This window comes from Cyclopterus lumpus, chromosome 18 (assembly GCF_009769545.1).
Source record: "Cyclopterus lumpus isolate fCycLum1 chromosome 18, fCycLum1.pri, whole genome shotgun sequence".
Taxonomy (NCBI): domain Eukaryota; kingdom Metazoa; phylum Chordata; class Actinopteri; order Perciformes; family Cyclopteridae; genus Cyclopterus; species Cyclopterus lumpus.
In genome coordinates, this window is record NC_046983.1 from 11137088 (window position 1) to 11158562 (window position 21475).

At 43.5% G+C, this 21475-nt stretch overlaps 1 protein-coding gene across 2 annotated transcripts; it reads right to left on the minus strand.

Annotated features, from left to right (window-relative positions):
• Positions 1-7967: 7967 nt before the first annotated feature.
• On the minus strand, positions 7968-20174 carry ccdc149a (coiled-coil domain containing 149a). 2 transcript variants are annotated; one of them, XM_034557412.1, is made up of 13 exons: positions 20012-20174; positions 18977-19138; positions 18781-18819; positions 17893-18000; positions 17673-17789; positions 16928-17100; positions 16333-16405; positions 16091-16160; positions 15270-15402; positions 14972-15048; positions 10486-10590; positions 8780-9173; positions 7968-8745 (listed from the first exon to the last, which is right to left on the minus strand). In XM_034557412.1, the coding sequence occupies exons 1-13, from the start codon at positions 20060-20062 to the stop codon at positions 8613-8615; spliced, it is 1635 nt and encodes a 544-aa protein (XP_034413303.1). In that variant the 5' UTR covers positions 20063-20174; the 3' UTR covers positions 7968-8612. The 2 variants fall into 2 exon arrangements, with proteins under 2 accessions (XP_034413303.1, XP_034413302.1); XM_034557411.1 differs by lacking the exon at positions 20012-20174 and adding an exon at positions 19351-19963 and having other exon boundaries at positions 7968-9173.
• Between the last annotated feature and the right edge of the window lie 1301 nt (positions 20175-21475).

The following is a 21475-nucleotide window of genomic DNA, read 5'->3' on the forward strand; positions in this document are numbered from 1 at the left end:
ACCGTTGCGGGGGACCCCCCCCCCCCCCTTTTTTTAAGGACCCCATATCATGGTATATTAAATTAATTAATTATTCTGAAACAGGACAGAAGTCATTTGAGTGCATCACATATTGTTATTATTTGTATTTAAACAAAAGATATATATCATATTTAAATAATAAATACAGAAATTCACATTGCAAACACGGACATCTAAGACCATGCAAAACAGATGAAGACATGCCATCACATTTGGAATGAAAGTGACATTATTGGTCAAATTAATTCTCTGCTTTTCCTCTACATTCGTTTCCTTGCATTACGTTTACATTGCCTACAGCAGTATTGGGACCACATTTAATATTATCAACCACTGATTAGATGAATCAATTTAATCAGCCCTTCACATCGTGGTCTGTAACTAAACCATCTCCTACGACTGGTTTAAGGAGTGTTATCAATTATTTGTACTCTATGTGGAATTGGGCAGACAACCGCAGAAAAAAAACAGTACTGAAATCCCGATGTTCGAGAAATGTTCCCATTGCCACATAAAATGAATGCGTTTCGCAACTGATGAATACCATTTGTAGCGATTTATGCAGTTTTCTTATGTGACAACCCCTCCCTTTCACTTGGTCTGTGTCCCTGTGTCTCTTTCTGTCTTTCAGGATGTTGATTGTCGGTTAATAAGCCACATCTGAGCCTGGTTCCAGCTTTAAAGTCTCTCCACCTGATCTTTACCCGTCTCTGAGTTGGTGGCGGTAATGCACCAAACAGTTGTTTGCCAACCACCAATACAACTTAAAAAAGAAGGAGAAGATTGCCCGTCTCTGCTTCCTTGGCTGACATTTTGTTTGTTTCAGACATTTTCACACATCCACGCATTCTGACATCACTGATTACTGATTCTCCATGATTGTTTAGATTAGTTTATGTATTTAAATAAATGTTCATTACTTTGAACTCATCTGGCCTCCCATTCATGTTGCAGCCTTTGAGCAATTGTTTTCAGATAATGCTGGATGCATTTTACGTTTACAGAAAGAATAGGTGTTTTTCTTGTATCACAACTATTGACACACTTGATCCAGTCTGAAAGGTGCAACCAGGAAAAGCAACGAGCATAGATCTTTTTACTTGGCTCTGCTAGAAGAGCTAGAAATCCTTCTTTCAACCTCGACAATTATAAAGTGATGAATAATCTGTCACTGAAGACAATCATTGCCGTTGACACAGGTAATTACACAGCCTGGACATTGCTAACAAGCTGCATAATGGCGAATGGCTCATTGCTTATAGCTGGGGGATTGATGGTGATGGTTAAGGAGAAGTCTACAACAAAGTCATAATTCTCTAATATGCAAGGATCATTTAAAATACAGTTTTTATTCCCCCCCACTTTTGTCTGTCTCGCTTTCACAGGCTATTAAATGTCAGTCCAAACGCTGTATGAAATGGCTCTGGCAAACAAAGCTGCAGCGCTGGCTGGATGAGAGAATGGACATTACTAACACTGGGGACTAATCATTTGGATTATTGCTCCATTAACTTAAACTGCAACCCCCAGCTTTGAAGAGCTGAACACAAAATAGGTTTTAAAATGACTAAGTTAGAAAATATGATCTAGAAGGCATGTTTTCATGCCTCTATCATTTTGTTTCAAACAATATTGGAGCATCAATGGATCACTGAACCCCCACAGCCCCTGGGTACGAGCATTCAGAGATCCCCTGGTCCCAGGCTGCCGTTTGCAGTGACTATTGTTGGAAAGTCAGAGCTCAGTTAATGTCTTGATCTTTTTTTTAAAAATCCTGATCAGTCAATATTTTTTTTCTCTCTACCAGTGTTTACCCCACTGTCTTTTGAGTTTATGCTGTGACGGTTACTCATCCGGTTCAACTAATCATTGTTGTTCTCTACCGTCCACCTGGTTCCTTGGGAGACTTCTTGGAAGAATTAGACGTCCTCCTAAACTTCCCAGAAAACGGCCCTCCGCTCATCCTTCTGGGTGACTTTAACATCCAGAGAGAGTAGTCATCTGAGCTGTTACTCTTACTGTCTTCCTTTGCTCTCTCGCTCAGTCCATCCCCTCCTACTCACAAAGCTGGCAACCACCTTGACTATATTTTCACCAGAAACTGCTCTACATCTAACCTCACTGTAACTCCACTTCATGTCTCTGACCACTTCTTCATCTCTTACTCTCTCCCACTCTTTGGAACTGACAACACTCCCACAACAACGGACTCTGCACCTGTCCGTCGCAACATCCGCACCCTCTCACCCTCTCACCCTCCTCTCTGGCCTCGTCTGTCAGCCCTCCCTTCAACTGACTCCTTCTCACTCATGCCTCCTAACTCTGCCACTGACACTCTCCTCTCTACTCTGTCTTCCTCTCTTGATTCTCTCCTCTTAGGACTCGAATGGTCCGCAAGTCCTCTCCGGCTCCGTGGTTGTCCGACTCGGTGTGCGCCGAGAGAGCCACTATGCAAGCATCGGAAAGGAAATGGCGAAAATTCAAACACGCTGACGACCTGCTCGCCTATCAATCTCTTCTCTCCTTCTCTGCCTCTATCTCTGCAGCCAAAAGCTTGTTCTACCAATCCAGAATCGAATCCTCTTTTTCTAACCCCAAAAAACCCTTGACCCCCAATGTCCCCCTCCTCCCTCCACCCTTCTACCAAGCCCCTTTGTAGACTACTTTACAAACAAGATAGATGACATACGCTCCTCATTTACTAATCCATCTTCTATAAATACACCTCCATTAACTTCATCTTATTCTTCGCTTTCCTCTTTCACCCCCCTGTCTCCCAATCAAGTGCTTACCTTGGTAACCTCTGTCCGCCCAACCACCTGCCCCCTCACATTCTCCAGTCTATTGCTCCAGACCTTCTTCCCTATCTCACCCATCTTATTAACACCTCCCTCTCAACTGGCTGTTTCCATAACTCTCTGAAGGAGGCAAGAGTCAACCCTCTCCTGAAGAAACCCACCCTCGACCCATCTGAAGTCAACAATTACAGACCTGTCTCTCTCCTTCCCTTCCTTTCCAAAACTCTAGAGCGAGCTATCTTTAACCAAGTCTCCTCCTTTCTCCACAGTAACAACCTTCTTGACCCCCACCAGTCTGGATTCAAGGCAGGCCACTCAACAGAGACTGTAAAACCATACACCCCAGCTCGTTCACTTCGCTCGGCTTCTGCCAATCGGCTCGTAGCTCCTTCACTTCGAGCTAAACACTCGACAAAGTCACGACTGTTTGCTGTGCTGGCTCCTCATTGGTGGAACGAGCTCCCCATTGACATCAGGACAGCAGAAAGTCTCTACATCTTCCGTCGCAAACTAAAAACACATCTTTTTCGACTATACCTTGAATAGGGAAGGTAGAGCCGTAGTAGCACTTTAGTAGCACTTAAATGGCTCTTACTGATAGCACTTTGTAGTTTAACGTTATTGAAGAAATTGTACTTGCTTGATTCTTGTTGTTCTGAGTTTGGACTCATGGTTTAATGCACTTATTGTAAGTCGCTTTGGATAAAAGCGTTAGCTAAATGACATGTAATGTAATATTGAGTAACTGACAAACTAAATCCTCACAATATTGAGTAACTGACAACTAAATCCTCACCAATATTAATTTTGTTCCGGTTATTTTCAAGGCTGTACAGTAACATTTAATTAAAATACAGCACCTGAGTGTCACCTAAAGCGACAAAAGGACCACAACCGACACTCAAGACGACTACAAAGAGACACAAAACAACCACACACCGATAATTAAGGACTGCCTCAATATACCAATGCTCAGAATATGTTTGGTCCAACCCTGATTGTCTTGCCGGTAAGGGGAAGGTATAGCATCTGCAGCTGTTGCCCCATCACTGATATCACATCAGGTCCTGTCAGCTCTTATCACACTGGCCCACCATCTCCTATCTTAATGGAGATCTGACTGTACGGCGTGGCTACGTGCTGACCCCAGGCGTGGCCTTTCTGCTTATCGGACGTCCACAAGCTCACAATCCTCCAACATCCTGCGACTTTGCCGGCCTTGCTCGCCAGCAGGGCCTTCGGAACCATGTGGTTTTTGTTGCAATTAGTTTTATTTTCTGTAATCTGTAAACTCCTGAGGTAGGTCACAAGGGACAAAGAACAGGCTGCGGCATGGCAGCAAGTATTCTGTGATAAAATAAACTTCTATATTGATATGAGGGCTGGTCCAGTGTATTTACAATATTTCTGTAATTTGAATAACTATACCTATATAACTACATAATGGTTTGATGTTGCTTTAAAGGAATGGTTTGACATTTTAGCGAATATTATTAGAGTTATGATAATATGTATACCACCCTCATATCTGTGATGATGAGCCTCCAGGAAGTTACTACGCCCTGCAAAGAGACAGTCCCACTCAGTGTTCAATGGCAAATATTTTTTTCTACTCTTCTATTTTTGACCTTCATACTTTATTTGAAATTTGTTTTGGACTCCATGCTGCAGTTAAACAATGCCTAATGTTGGCTATAGAAACGGCCACGTCCAGGGTTTATGCGACACATGGCCGTAGTTTCATATTCAGCAAATAGATACGAGAGTGATATCAATCGATTCATCTAAATACGCAAAAAAAAATGTTTATTTCTGTCAATGTTGACCTATTTCTTTCGCATTTAAAAATCAATTAACCCAAATCTTCGAAGGGATGCCAAGCCTGTATGGGAGGACACTGTCCCTGTTTGTACCTCAGGACTACATCTACATAGCCTTCATAAAGTGGAGACACAATTTATCAACCGACTAAACCATATGCAAATTTGACAGCCGAAGTGATGAGAAAATCCACACAGTAATTGCAGAGATACCGAGTCCATATGAAAATGCAAACCGAGCAAATGATGCAGTTATGCACATCGTGTCTCTGATACATTAGTATTATTATCTCCACATGAAACAAGTGGGGAAAAATATGATTGACATATTTTGCCTGTTTTTATGTCTCCTCCTCCTTCCACTATTATCTCAGATAATAACAGCATTGTCAGCAACGGAGCAGAAAGTTACACTCCTCAAATCACTCGGGGAGCAAGTCCTGCAGGGCTCTGCGTCTCAGAGGCACCACATGATATAACTCAGGTAAGCATAAAAAAAAGCAAGGTGAGCGAATGTAGCGTGGATCATAAGGGCATTGACCATCACTGGAAGGGGCATCCTGTTGGTATAGTAATTAACCCTGCTGAGTGGTTGGCCTGGAAACTGCTGGCTCCACATGCCCCTGTCCACCCCTATCCCTCAAACCTTTGGAGGACCCAGAGATGATGGGATGTCAAAACCTCCCTGGTCACACTTATTAGAGCCAGTGAGCATTTGCTGTGACCCGGCTGGTCTCTCCCAGTATCCAGGCTCCGGTAAGATAACTGGGGGGGGGGGGGGGGGGGGGGGGGATACTGTGGTAAGATGAGTGGTATATATGATATGATACATCTTATCATGAAAGGGTGCAAAGCTACACAAGTCAAAAGGACACGCACACACATACAAATGATTCCTCCCTAGATCTCTGTTTGAAGCACAAATACAGATGGGCAAACACACACCTGAGTGATGGAAGCAGTATGGGGCCAATCAAAGCACTTTCACAATGCACTTTTCTTTTAACTTGCCCTCTACTGGGGGATGTCGCCGTCACAGATAAGGGGCTAAGATTAGTTTTTGGCATGTGTTAGCTGTCTGGTACTGTAGCCTCATTTTATTTGTAGTGGTTATGATTGGCTTCAACAGCTCTCAACAATTCTATTTGGCTCTCTGGGGTCATGGGAGGCAGCCTGAATCTTTCAGCTGTGAGATAAGTCTCTGATGCTCATATACAGGTGGTATTTCTACAAAGGTTGCTTGAGTGGTTATAAGAGGTTATTTCAAGTAATTCAAGTATTATTGATATAGTTATATAGTCTTGCCTTGTCTTACTGTTTTTTTCTTGCCTAATGGAACTTGCAATGCATTCATAGGAGCTTAAAATCACTTTGTGCTATCCGACATTAATAAACTCACCTATAAATGTTGGAGTTTCCTGCTATAATATGACCGATACTGGATTTTCGACGCAAACACATTAAAGAATTAAAGAAATCTATCGGCAGATTAAACACATAAACATAAGCATATACAGATCTAAGCATTGAGAGTTGTGGCCACGACATGTTCTGAGTTGGACAATTTGCAGTCAGGGCTCTCTGGTGGACAAACTATGTAATGGTAACACTATTTCTACAAGACCTCAAAAAATATCTTTGGCATGTCTGCACTGTAATTTCTTTTCATACATTGGCCAACATATGCACAATACTATCAGCCGACAGATGGGATCTGTTCAGTTGTGCTGACATGTCATCAGTGACATAGTGAGAGAGCCTCGAAAGGAAAACGGTTAACCTAATGGTGAAAGTCTAAGGAATGCAGGACAGATTAAATGAATAGTGTCAACCCTAACCCATGTCCCACCTTTAACTGGCACCACAACCGTGACTCTGTCCGACTCAGGGAAAATGTGGTGAGGAAGTGCATCTCACTATGTTCTTTCTTCTTTAACAGCAAAGCTCAATGGAGAACCCAATGCAAGCTGGTGTCATCTTACAATTCCATTAGTTCAGACTCCATCTGGTTTATAAACTTAAACTCATTGGGAAAAAAAAGGCTTGCTGCAGTGTGCCAAATCAGCTGCCTGGCACCGGGCCGACATTGGGTACACACCATACTATAGCTTCCCGAGCTTGAATTCTCTCTCGCTCTCTCTCTCCCTCTATTTCGTGTCAGAGATTAAAAATAGCAAGTGGCTTTCTGCAGAATAAGCAGTTCGTGGATTCTGGCTTCGACACTGTGTTTTCCTGGAGAGGCCAGCTGTCACCTGCATGCAGGGAGAAAAGGCCTAAACCACCGACTCTCAAGACACAGTGGGTTGTGGTTTTTGGCTGCTGGACAACATGGGTGTGTCTGTGCATCCATTTTACACGTTTGGGTGTCTATAACTCTGTTTTTTCAAGATTCACGATCATACTGAGATATTTTCGAACAGAATCGAACAGAGGAAAAAAAAAAAACTTTCTTTGGACATGAACCAAAGCCCAAACGGTTGCGGATACAATAAATATCTTTCCAGAAAATTGATACATTAATTCAATTAAAATAGAATTGGAATATTTTTCATGATTTTCAACAGCTCATTTGTGATGGCCGAACAATTCTCTCCCAAGGCTGGAAAGAAGAGAACCAAGTTAAAGCTTTTCTAATCTGTAAAACAATCAAAAGACTGAGACTGCTGCATTCAGAATTAATGAGAGACCAACCTTGTGAACACTAAAAGAAATTAGTCAGAGATTTTCTGTGGATACGGGGCTCATTTTCTGGTTCAGAACATTACTATTAAACAAACCTCATCTGTGTGTGAAAGCTCAAACAAATATGACACCAAGTTCACAAAGTCAGCCTCTGTGTCCGAGTGGACGCTTCAATCAGATTGAACTCCTCCTTGTGTGGTTTCTAGCTTAAGGAGGGAGCTGATACAAATAGCAATCAAAAAACACTTTCAATGTCGTTTTTTCTCTCAACACCCCTTCATTGACAACGTTGTGCGTGAATAGTTATGTAAAGTGGATATTGTTAATCATATATTTGAGCTGTCAATGTTGAGGTCGGTCTAGTCAAGTTTGCATTTTTTTTAAATCCATCTTTAGCCATTGATTTGAGTTATTTGAACCATTTATTTACGAGGCTACTTTTAGCAAACCATATTGATTACTTCTAGCTGACTATTTAATCTACATGACCTTTTAAGCTATTTCACCATTTATCTATTACTAAAATCAAACTCCATTACTTTTGCTTTACAGCCTATGGTACAAGTACCCTTGGGTGGGACTGCAGTAAACAAAGATATATTTTGTTGTGTGTGCATGGGTAGGAAAAGATCAACATCCAGACAGGTCATATTGCAGAATTATGCATTTATATGACTACATATCAATAAATACAGCATTTCTACATATAAAGGCACATGCAGGCTCATCCAAATATCAACTTCTAAATGACCATAAATAAGACAAAATAAAAACTGACTGATCAGTAACATTCACCCGTACAAATGAATATACATAAATAGAATCTTGAATATTAATATTATCCACTTACACATATTGACAACACATTCATTTCAAGTTTTTTTAACCACCTATGAGAGTAACAAGAAAATGCAGCACTCTGTTTATTGGCATCCCCGAGGAAGAAGAAGAAAGCAAACAATTGGGATTATCTTATCGCATGGGGATAGGAAGAAGGGAATATGGGGCACGGGAGTCGAGGCTGCCATATCTGTTATTTTCCTAGCTAAATTCTTCCTGGAGGGCATGGAGTTTGCAACTCCATTGATTTCAAGATTGCCTGTTCCTGCGCAGCAACAAGCCTGTCTAGATACAAAGTGCACCTCCGGCTCCGTCAGCGGTGGCTGAAAAAGTGTTTTCTCTCTGTTTTTATTGACTGAAACCGAGCTGCGAGGAGGAACCGGGCGCTCGTGAGAATGTAACTAGATTAATGCAATTATCAAGGACAAGGATTTAAAGGCTTCCAGTGACGTCAGATCATGCCGAGGTTGTCACTACGGCAAGTGTCCCTCTGCAGTTCGACACCGCCCCGCCCTCCTGCACTCGACACCTCTGTGGACTGGTTCTCCGGACTGGATAGTGAGGCTTCGACATGTTCAGGCGCGGGAATTGACCCCATCATCCTGGGATTTGCAGGGCTGATGGCCCACCTGTGAATGATCTACAGAGACTTGCTCATTTGGAAGCCAAGGAAGGTCTGATTCAGTGGACGTGACACCCAGTGCCAGAGCGGCCTCTTCTCCTTCCTCCACCGTGGAGCCCAGTTCTTCATCCTCGACTCCCTCAGCCTCACGCCCCGCCTCTTCCACCGGACTCTGGCCCTCCTCCAGCTCTAAGACAGCTCCATCTTCTGTCCGGGCTGCGATTTCTCCCCCTCTCCTGTCGATCCCATTCGTCTCCACCCCGACGAGAGGCTCCAGGCTGTTGAGCAGTGCAGGTGCGTCTTCCCTGCTGACGCCATCTGTGCCAAGGTTGCTGCCAGCAGTGAGGCATTCCCACGATGATTCATGTGAACTTCTGTCGTCTGACACAACTGGGAGAGGGAAGATGAGACAACTGGTCATTTTAATTACTCACTTGATTCGAGGCCATAGAGTACTGTTGCCCCTATTCTGTTCCTCTGAAGGCCTGTGATTTGTGTTAACTGGCAACTTCCGCATGATCCACTACCAAAAAATAGAGCTGCCAATAACAACAACAATAATACCTTCTGCTACTTCCACTTCAACTCCTCCTTCCCTGAGACAAACAATATTCTTTGTGATGACTCCACCAACTACTTTTTGGATTAATCGATGCATCAATGAGTTTAAAGATAGTTTAAAGATACCCATCTCAATTGCCCAGAGCCAAAGACGACATTTTTAATAGCCGTTTTTGTTTGAAAGTACAACTTTATTTGATTTGCAATTATATGAAATAGAAAAAAAAAGCAGAAATGTCCCACATTTTGAGAAGCTGGGAACAGCAAATATTTGTCGTTTCTGCTTAATAAATAACTTTAAATGTGTTTGTGAACATTGCTGTACAAATTATGTATAACTATAATATTACTAACAAAAGATGTTGAGTTTACCATTAATTTTAAGGAGCAAAGGAAGCATATGAAATACAAAACAATGATAGTCAGTAACAAAAGACCTATTATCAAGTGCAAATTAAAATATGTTGAAAAAACACTTTATACAGCAAACACAAAGAAAGCGTTCCTCTTTTGGACCATTGTGTCAATGTAGAAAGTTATTTCAATTACTTATGTGACTGAAGTGCTTCCATAGCAACAGGCTAAATATAGCAGCAGCGCCCCCAGACAAGGGGACGCAAGACAAGTGTGACGCCCCGCATCTCGGCAATAGCAACAGCTTAGTTCTGCTTCTTCACCCAAATATGTTCTCACTTTGGGGATTACTGACCCATATTTGTGGATGTGCAGGCAAAAAGGTTAAAGACTGCATACAAGAGTCTCAGCCACCTTTTCCACACACTCACACACTCACACACAAAAACAGCCAGGAAGAAAGCAACATTACTTGAACTGGCATCCATATTTATGCCCCCCCCCCCCCCATCCCCCATCCCCTTTCAAAAGGGAACACGGCAGAAGTTTCTGAATGTCAGCGGACGAGAATTTGCTTCACATTTCCAAAATGCCATGGCATTTGGGCAGCTTGCACCAATGAGAAGCAGAGAGGAGTGGAGGCGCGACGGGGAAAGGACTCGGGTTAAACGTGGGAGATGGCAAGGAGTGTTTAGTACGAGGTGGCTAATGACGGTGTTGATGCCGTTGGCTGCGGGTTCTCTCATCAATAGCTGGAAAAACTACTTACACAGAACTGCACGCTCACCTTTGGGTGGCTTCACACTGGGCTGCATGATGGGCTGAGATGTGACACGCGTTGGATGAAGCTCCGGTTGAAGATTGTCACGCAGTGGGATGTTGTCTCGGTTTCCTGTAAGACCCCAATCAAGGAAAAAACACCCCCCCCCCCCTGTTACCGTCACATCCCAATCACAACAAAAAGACAAAGTGAGCAGTATGGAGCGTTTTAGGCATGCGAGGGTTGGATGGAGCCTGTCCATGCACATGTATGGTGTCGTGTTGTGCGTACAAACGTACATGCACGTATGTGTTGCAGTGATCACAGGAAGTGGCTTCAGTCCCCTGTCATCTGTCTTCATTAGTGATGGCTGCACGCCTCTTAGGCTAACATATGCTCCTCATAGGAGACTCTGCACTATAAACCAGACATCACGATTACGCACACAAAACGGTCCTCACAGTGAAGACACACACACACACACGACAGTGAGTGTGCACATCAGCCCGCGCCTTTACAGAAACCCCCTGAATAGGCCTGTTTCTCTGACCAGTCAAGTGTGAGGCACAAAAACAAACAGAAGAATGAGAAAATGGATGACTGGGTGACACGATGCGTAAGAACCATGAATGGCAAATTCATTGTTATGAATGCAGGCCATATTGTTGTGGATGCTCAGCGTTGACACTGATGGGGGGAGACCAGTGAGTGATAGCATTGGGTGGGTGCTGTTTGGATCCTCAGGCTTCTGCATACCAACTGGAGGCGTCAAGAGAAACTTCAAAGTGGCCGATTGTCTAAAAGGTTTCTTTTCTTGAAGACAGTGGTTTTGATCCTTATGTCAGATGTTTTCTGTTTATTGAAATGGATCAACGACTATTGGATGGACTGCCGTGCAATCGCTCACAGAGCCGCTAGCGTGGAAGTAGACTTATAGCCTCGTTCAATCATAAAATTATTATTTCAAAACAGCCACTTATGACATTTGAGTGACTGCCCCAACGACCCGATACCAACAGAGATATCAATGGGTTGAGAAGAATCTCCACGTAAACGATCGTGACCATTGGTACGTCTGTGATCTCAAGATACATCGATATGCATTACACCTAACAAAACTCTAGCTTCGCTTGGGGTTGTCTTCAATTTTGTGAGGAAAAAAACGATAGGTTGTTTAATTTTGACGTATCGTGTAGCGGTTGTCAAAAGGACAATAGAATCAGCACCTCATCAGAGGCAAATATCTTCTTCATGAAGCTTAGACATCTACGCCTGCATCCATGTGTCTTCACGTTTTGAAAGAGGGGCCTGAGAGGAGTATCTACTGCCTTTGAAAGCCAATATTACGGGTGCGTTGGTTACTGAGCACAGCAGGGTCCAGGCAGCCCTCGGGAGGAGGCACCAGCATCTCCATTTAAACCTCACAGGCAAGCTGCATGTCCGGCCATCGATCCATCTCCTCATCACACCCATCTAGCAGAGATGACAGTCTCTTCTGAACTATATGATACTCCAATATACCAGACCATATTCTCTGTATTACAAATAAGGAGAGAATAAAAAAAAGAAGAAGAAGAGATGTCTGTCAAGCAGTCACATGGTTAAACCCTCCGCTGAGATGCAGCGCTGTCTAGCTCTAGAGTGACAAGGAAATGCCTTCTTCTTAACTGGAAACAGTCTGTCCCCGGACCAAAACAGAGCTATATGGATGCATTTTGTATCCACCTCGTCAATAGCTGATGCACACTGACAGGCTTTCACTTGCTGTGTTACGTTTCAGCTTGCACTCATTCACCATGGGGGGTTGGGTGGACTGGAGGACTGATGGGGATCTATCAATCACATTTTCATCTAACTCACTGCATCCATGTCACTGTTATTGTTTTTGTCTTGCTCTCATCCGGCGACAACGTAGTCACCTCTAGTGTTCTCCGGGCCTCAGATAGGCTGCCAAGGCCCTCCATCCTATCCTGTTTGCCTTTAATATCCATCAGACCAACTTCATATCACATCAAGGCCACAGACGCGCACATCTCTCTCTATATATTTCTGTCTCGCTAACTGTGGTGGACAGCGTGGTCGTCAGGCACTCTGGGCCCTCGCCTACAAATTCCCTAATAACGGCACATTCCCCTAAATGTGTTTGTAATGTGGGCAATCATTTCCAGTAATGGATGCTTGTCAGTTTTATGGCGGTGAGAATGACGGTCTCATGACAGGGCACCTCCATCCAGCCGCAGTCTCTCCACCTCTCAATTTGGTCTATACACGGCACAACATCTCCCTCCGGTGGGAAAAGCAGGGAACTATTTACTCGGCGGACCTGACTCGTCTCCCGCGTTGCATTTGGACATTCTTTTCAGACTGCAAATGGAGTTTGGGATAGAGCATTTTGATGCAGTTAACATTTGGTAGGTGACGTATTTTTCGGTGGGAAACAGCTGGCAAACGGCTTAGCAAAATGTAAGGGCTGCTATACGTACACTGCATGTTAGAATATTTAGTTTGGAAGCCTGGGTTTACTTTATAAAGCATGGATATCGGTGCACTTTAAAAAAAAAAAAAAAATGTAATTACATTTTGCTCCTCTCTGTCAAGAATATTAAAAAGAATACCTGCGGTATTGAGAGCATATTTCACTACGAATTTCCCTCTCATCTCCTAAAAACACTGTATTGGGTTGACCCCAATTCCCAGAAAGAAAAAAAAAACGTGGTCGGTTCTCTTATCCCTGACTACACAGTCGGCATCATACACTTCTCTATGCTATGACAGCCTTCAGTCTTGGTCTCAAAACATCCATCCATCCATCCATCCATCCATCCATCCATTATCACCCGCTTATCCGGGGTCGGGTCGCGGTGGCAGCAGGTTCAGCAGGCCGACCCAGGCCTCCCTCTCACCCGCAACACTTTCCAGCTCATTCTGGGGGATCCCGAGGCGTTCCAAGGCCAGCCGGGAGATATAATCCCTCCGGCGTGTCCTCGGTCTTCCCCGGGGCCTCCTACCAGTTGGACGTGCCCGGAAAACCTCTAATGGGAGGCGTCCAGGAGGCATCCTGACTAGATGCCCGAACCACCTCAGCTGACTCCTTTGGACACAAAGGAAAAGCGACTCGACTCCGAGCTCCCCCCTGATGTCCGAGCTCCTTACCCTATCTCTAAGGCTGAGCCCGGCCACCCTACGGAGGAAGCTCATTTCGGCCGCTTGTATCCGAGTCTCAAAACATGTACGATTTAAAATCTTGGCAGAGAGAATCTGAGCAGATTTTGAAATGAACCCAGAAGAAAGCACCGACATTGAAAAATGATCTTTTTTTTCTCTCCCCTGAATGTACCATTTCAGACGTATCCACCAGACCAAAAGGATCAGTGTTTGATACGCATACACCTGCTCCAGTAAATGGTATCATGAGCAGACACATGAGCGGGTGGTCAATGGAGTAAACACATTGTAAACGATGGGCATGAGGTGACACGCTTTCTGGGCGTCTGCCCAGATTTGTCCTGGCGTAACATAGAGGAGGGCATGGATGGGCTAAGTGGGGCAGAAGGAATACATACTCCCAATTCCCACGGATACGTGGTAGGTCAAGCCTGAGACGCAGCCAGAGAAGGGAAGAGAGAAAGACACACTGTTATCAACATAAAACCTCAATAATGTATTTAGGTAAAGAAAACAAAGCCAGTTTGCGAGCTAGAACAATTAGAGAAAATGTTTGTACTAATATATAAATGATTTTTTAAAAAAGAGATTCAAATGCAAAGTACTAAGTGATTCAAATTAGGAAGAAAAAAAAGCATTTCTCTCCTCAAATTTCTATAGCAAATTCTCAACTATGAAAAGGGACAGAAATGAAACAGTTAACACAGTCACAAGTTAACTGGTTGAAACGGGTTAACCTGGTTAACACGTACATAGTCACACGGTCATGTTTGCTAATGGTGTGGTACAGTTTCCATTTCCAACCAGGTCAAAGCATATGCAGATATGCTTCCCAGGAGAGGATACATACAGAGGATGAGCCTGATGCCCCTACCTCACACTGAGGTACACAGAAGGTTCAGATATTACGCAACAGCTTTATAGCAACAAAGAGCAGCTGTGTTTGCTCTAATTCTATATTCTTGGAAAATCCCTTTTGACATGTTGGATTGCTCAGAAACCCAAATAAATTTATATAAATTGTAAAATTATGAATATTTTACACACAAACCAAAAATAATGTATATCCATGACAAATGACTGTGCCATTAAGAATACATTTGAAAATATAGCGAATGTATCACCAGTTGATTGTTTTCATATTCTCTCTCATATATATATATATATATATATATATATATATATATATATATATATATATATATATATATATATTCCAATAGATAAATGCTCTGTATTTGTATATTACTCTGTATTTGTTTTATAAGTGCAATGTGTTACAGCGTAAATGTTTTATTATTATTTATTTTTTTATTTAAAAAGTCTAAGCTTTTGTCTTGAGACCCACCTGGAAGACTCCAGAGTCCAGAAACCTCCAACGTCTTCAGCTTTCTTTCCAAATCTGCTACTCTGTTTCCAAGGATCCTGCAGACCAAATACAACGGATCAGGTTACTTGGGACTCATGAACAGTGTTTGTGTCGGTGTGTGTGCGTGTGTGTGCGTGTGTGTGTACTTGTGTGTCACAGTTCAGTGTTTGCCTTGGAGGTGGAGGCCGATTTTCAGAACAGGTATGCAAACATTCCGATATGTGCCGGGGGGCATGAAGAAGTCCTTTGACACCACTGTAAGGTAGCATTTCAATACCTGTTGGTGTGCCTCTGGTGCTCGATGACCAGGTTCTTCTCATGGATGGTCTCCAGCAGAGCCATGGCCAGGGACTTGAGGTCAGAGATGGACTGAGGCGTGGCTGGCAGGCTGCAGCCCTGCTCTTCCAGGACTAAAAAGGAGAAGGTGGAAAAAAAATAGAGATGAGAGGAGAAGGAGAGAACAAAAAGGAGCGAGAAAGCATTTATTGTGTGCCGATGTTCATCGACGATAATGTGTGGTACTTTTCTACAACCTGTCAATAGTGCATCGGTAAAACTTTCGCAAAACTTAAAAAAATATATATATAAAAGAGAGGGTGATTTAAGATGAGACGGGGGGTTGGGGGGGGGGGGGGGAACAGCATGACAAGAGCAAAGAAGAGATGGAGAGTTAGAAACAGCTGTCTGCTAGTGACACTCTTCTATCTTTAACTCCGGAGCCCACTGCGCTGCTTCTGCCAGCTACTGTCAGTCATCTTGGCAGGCTCATTTCCCTGCCAGTGGTGCTCTCTCCCACTCAGAATACAATTAGTAGCCCAGCTGGAGTCCAGGCGGTGGCTTGAAGCATCGGCAAAAAAATGGGTTATTAAATAATGCGTTTAGACGGGGCAAGAAACCAAGGGGGCTTTTAAGAACATATTTGTTATACTGAAGACAGAATCAGTTGAAGAGTTTATCCGGTCAAAAACGACAACTCGCGGCCATAAAATTGAAGCGACGGCCAACGTTTTACTGGCCTTCAATACTTTCCGGATCAGCCGCTCTCGGTTTCTATTCATGTCCGAGTTTCAAAGTGAGCCGAACAGTTTGTGTTTTCACCTTGTTTGGCTCCGGTGCTGCGGTTTGATTTCCCATATGCGCTGGAGTTTTTCGCCCTCTCAAGAGACGTCTGCGGAGAGGGGGGAAAACAAGATAATGAAGCTCAACCACGCCGCGTTTGATTAACAATTCAAATTAAAGTTTGGCTTTTAGTGCATACGCAAGGGAATACAAATTTAGTGAAGTCAAATGAATTGTTCAGGATTCATAAAGCCCCAAAATCAGAGACATCGCATCGGCACCTTGTACTTCATGAGGTTGGATTTCAGCATGTTCACCTCCTCTTGTAGTTGGCTGAAACGGTCATGCAAATACCTACAGTAACAACGATCAAAATAATAAAGCAGGAGAGCCAAAGCACATAGAACAAGGTTGATGAAGCGCAGATTACATGCAAAACATACCAGACTCTAATCATTTTTACTTGAAGACAATCATACATATATATATATATATATATATATATATATATATATATATAAAAGGTATTTATAGTATAGTATTTACACAATGTTATACTATCAGTGTAAACCACCTCTCATGATCATCTTGAATAATAGTCAATCTACATTTTGGGGTTATTGGTTTACTCACTTAATGTCTTGACTTTTATGTGTTTTATTCTTCAATTTTCTGCTTTAACCAGATCATTTCTTTAGCCTATATTCCCCCATAAGTATGACTTTTCATCAAAGATGTGTTTACAACCAGTAAAGCATCAGAAAGAGGAAACAGGGGAGAGAAGATTGAGAAGACTAGAAGTGGAACAGACTTGTAACAATGTGACCATTGTAGGTAGTAATGTGTACTCGGCATCTGCTTCTGTGTCCCCCTTGCCTGTTCTCCATGCAGAGGGCATCCACATCAATGATGCGGGCCTCGCGGTTCCCCAAGACGTGGTTGAGCTCCACGTTGAGTCGGTAGGTCTTCTCCCTGAACGCACTGCGCTCCGCCTTCATGTCCTGCAGCTCGTCCGTCAGAGCCTTCATGTTGTGCTCCATCTCCGCCATCTAGAAAGAAGCAGCAAGGACAAAAACTCTTTTGTCAGAGTGCTCAAAGCTTTTTTGTTGCTAAAGAGGAAATTGCTGAGAGTGCAGACACTCTTTTAGGCAATTTAGGAGCTCCGCACTGTGAAACCACGTCTACTGTTTTGTGGGCGGCTCCACCAAAGCAGATAGACGTCAGAAGCCTTGCTTGGGAATACCTCAGCAAAGTATTGTGTCATCAAAATAATAAAATCTAATAGAACACCACCAGGTTTTGAAAAAAAAACTACAAAAAACTATGTGAACAGGAACCGCACCTGAACTAAAATGCAACTATGTGGAATTGTTTTCCTTGGTCCAGAACAAATTAATAACATGTTTCTACAATAGTTCCCGGGCCGCTGAAAAAGTCCATGTGGTCATATCAGAACAAAGTGGCACGTTTAGGTGAAGCCCTTCGTCATTGTTTCTGACAGGCTGAGCCCAAAATTAAACTGTATCTGTGTTTGAAAAAGCTGAAAATTCACCTGCAATCATAAGCCATTGTAAATGCACTGTACATGTTGGAATATGAATTAAAAAAGGTATCCATCCACCTGTAGCCCGGCTGTCTCAAGCTGGTGAACTAGATCCTCACGTTCATGGGTGGGGAAATGGCGCGCCCCCACCTCCTCATCCCCCAGCCTCTGTCGAGTAATGGTCATCCTCAGGAGCTGCAGAAAAAAAATGTAAAAATAAAGAAATTCACCGTTTCTCTCAAACATCTACTCATTCACCCGTACGGGCATCAAGTTCATGTGCTCCAGGTAACTTCACCTTGTTGTCCCCGTGGGCCTCCGTAAGTCTCTGAGTCAGCTCCTTCACCTCCTCGGCGAGACGTTTTGCTCCTTCCCTCGAGTCTCCCAACAGCTGAGCCAGGTTCACCTGAGGAGGAGGAGGAGGAGGAGGAGGAGGAGGAGGAGGAGGAGGAGCAGGAGAAGAAGAAATGAGAAGACGGTCATTTATTGGAAAACAGCTGGCGAACGGCCACTTGATCCATGATGGAGAAGGTCCAGGTCCACCAATAAAACCCATTTGATTTGGGGAGCACTGCACATCTTTCTTCTTCAGCTCGAGGAAACATACACAGGAACAATTGTTAACATGCAGACACAACGCTCAACTGTTTTCATGAACAGCGTTTGAATGGGTCGTGCACCATCAATCACATCAGACAAAGGCTCAATAAAGTTATCAAAAAGACAATATCCTTCTAAATAATCACGATCAGAACAAAAATAAAAGTCCAAGAATCACATTATTTACTCTCTAAAATGTCATCTAGTCGGCATGATCCTTTTCACAACACTGCTGTTTGCCCTCGAGTCAGCAAGACTCCTTTTGATAATGCCGTTCAGCAGTTCTGGTTCCCACATGTCCTTGAGGGCCCCACCAGGCAGAGTCCCAGGACTCCTACAAGACACCACCACCAAACTATCTGGTGTTTTGACTGTTGACATGTCATAGAAGAGGTCTGCAAGCCGTGTGAGCACGTGATCTGTATTTGATGTGCAGTCATGTGCCAGAGGTTATCCTCACCTCACTAAATCAACGTAACAAAAACGGATTTAACCATGACACAACATTTACACTGTAATATGATGTAGCAAAATAAGTGTTGCGTAAGGGGCAGAAATAAAGTCTTTGAAATCAATCACGACTTACTTGATTACGTTTTTCTGGTGGCAAAGAGGGGTCACCGTCCTAAAACGTGAAAAGAGTTAAATAATCAACATATTCTGAACATTACTCTTTAATGACCTGTTGCTCCGTCATAGAGTGGTAATAAAGCAGCATCTTGCAGTCAGTCATGTGTGCACACGGACAAACCAACATCACCGTGAACGTTTCAACCACTCACAATGAGTTCCCTGTACTTCTTCTTCAGTCCCTGGTGGCGCTCCCTCAGCTGGTTGGCCATCAGCTTGTATTGGTCTCTCTCCTGCTGACAGGTGTCCAGCTCCTTGGACAGAATGAGGAGGGCCTCCTTCTTACTCTCCAGCTTGCGCTTGCACACCAGGAACTACGAGGAACATGTGAGAGAACACAAGGAGAGAACAGAGAGCGCTGGTATTATGAGAGGCCTCGGTGTGGATACAGCTCACCGTCACTCCTCTAGCTCTGGGTTGACTCCAGGGGCCGCAGGTCTCCCCTCCATATCCATCTATCATCTGTTCTTGGCTTTGTTCTTTCAAACAGGCCCGGATGGAGATGGTCACATGACTTAACTGATACCTGGACAGTTCCCTACGAGGTGGAAACACACACGCACTGGAGCCAAGTGTTTAACGTGTAGATAAGACGCGCAGAGGGAACGGCGTGGACCCTGACAGCTCTCACGCTACCCAAATGACATCGCAGAGCTGCGCATGTGCAGAGGTAGCGTGTAGTAAGACGTGTACTCCGGTGTGTGGCTCCACCCGTACCTCATTCCTTATGTAGAGCTACAACTAATGACGAAAGAACCAGACGGTTATTTTCTCACTGAAAAGATTGTTTGTTTGGTCTCTGCTCCTCACTCCAGAATCACAATATATTATGCAGTTTACCTTCACAAAGCAGCACTAGTTGTGTTTACACGTAAAGGGAAATGCAGTCACACAAGTGTACGTGTCAAGTCTAACATACACACACGCACGCACACACGCACACACACGCGCGCACACACGCGGCGCCTGTGATGCTGTCGGCCTGACAGAAAAACGCGAGCTCAATATCAATCCGCAGCGCATCTAGCGAGAGAGACTCGTAACGTAAAGCGGCTTCTGTGTGTCGTACAACAGCCCATCGGGTCTATTGAGCCGCGACACCGCAGCTCGCTCCTTATGGACCGGGAGCGACCTGTAGATCAGTCCGTCTCTGCAACAGCTGTTCGCGGTGTTCTTCATCCACGTACCTCGCTGACCAGCCCCTGCCAGTCAGTCTCACTCCCCTTAGAGGACTGCATTGGTCCGGACTATTCAGACCAAATGTCAGACTGCAGGTGGCCCCTCTCTGCCTCTGCCCAAGCTCCGTTTGTTTCGCCTGCAATGTCACTTTCTTTCTTTTGCCTCTGCTGTCAAGTCGCACGGATGAGAGAACGTAAACAAGATAGCTCTTCCGGTATTGCATTGGAAATAAAATTATGGATGATGAAAAATGAGTTTGGAGCAATTCTGCTTTTAAAAGCAACACCGTTTTAAAGAAACACTGGATAGCGTGCACTATTCGGAAGTAAAGGCAAACGTTAGCGATCCTGAAGAGGAATTAAGAATAATCAAACGTAAATTGCTCAATTGAACAATATTTCCTTCACAATAAAAGCACAGTTATTGTAAAAACTAATATTAATTCGGGATCAAAATAAGTCAGACATTTGATTGATTAATATGTAGCTCTTATAGCTTCATAATTAATGAACTGAGCCTAAATGCTCACCTTGTATTATGGTACAAAGGATGTTAACATGTTGGGTGCATTGAGATGGGGGAAATTACACTGACTGACCAATGGCACAAACACGACAAGACACATCTTACAACAGTGTATTACTAATATATGATGTGAAAAATATGAACATATTTATTGGGATAGGCCTACTCAAGTTTTATTTTGCACTATATTCTGAGAATATTAAATATGCCAAATAATTAATAAAGTAATAAGATGATCCGTATTTTGTAAGGCTGACATATTCTATTATGTTATGACATTACTATTCTGGAAGAGCCAGGCCTTCAATATCCAAAGGCTTGTAAATGTGTCTTTTTGCAATACAGACTACTTTCAAGGAAAATAAATGGACGGCAGCAAACTGATTGATTGACAACCTTTATTTCTGCAAACAGACTAACATTTTACCACCACAGTGTCTTCATCAGAGTCAAACAGGAAGTGTACTTTGAATAGCCAGATTAAGGAAGCAAGTGAATTTACGGCACTCATTTACAACCACACACTACCAGGTCTTTTTGCATGAGCTGCTGTTCATTGTTGCTGTTCAGTGGTGGCAGGCCTCATTTACATTTAAATAAAGATGCCCTGGAATTGAAAGATGGCAGCGACAAGCCTGGTGGCAATTAGCAGCTGGCTGAGTTCAAATGCTTTGAGATTCTTGATCTGGGAAGTGGAGATGCGCTCCACACTTTTTGGGTGGCGTTACAACTCCGGGGGTGAAGCCTTCTCTTGGACACAGCTCTGTTTACATTTCCTTCAGGGGTGGCTTGAAATTCCTCTCTTTGCTTTTGGCAAATGTATAAACACACCAAAAGAGATCAGGGAACGTTGACATCAGATCAACTTTGGCCGTGTCCTCGGCACTGCAAACAGAAAGATACAATTGTATGACAAAGAAAATCCCTGAAAGTCATCCACAATCTAA

What these genes read in the sequence shown, in the direction of transcription:
- ccdc149a (XM_034557412.1), bottom strand. Translation starts at nt 20,062, where the DNA reads ATGCAGTCCTCTAAGGGGAGTGAGACTGACTGGCAGGGGCTGGTCAGC. An exon ending in CAGTGTGAAGCCACCCAAAG is followed by an intron (nt 9,174 to 10,485) that starts GTGAGCGTGCAG and finishes TCCCTCTCCCAG; the next exon opens with TTGTGTCAGACGACAGAAGT. An exon ending in CATTCACAGGTGGGCCATCA is followed by an intron (nt 8,746 to 8,779) that starts GCCCTGCAAATC and finishes GGGGTCAATTCC; the next exon opens with CGCGCCTGAACATGTCGAAG.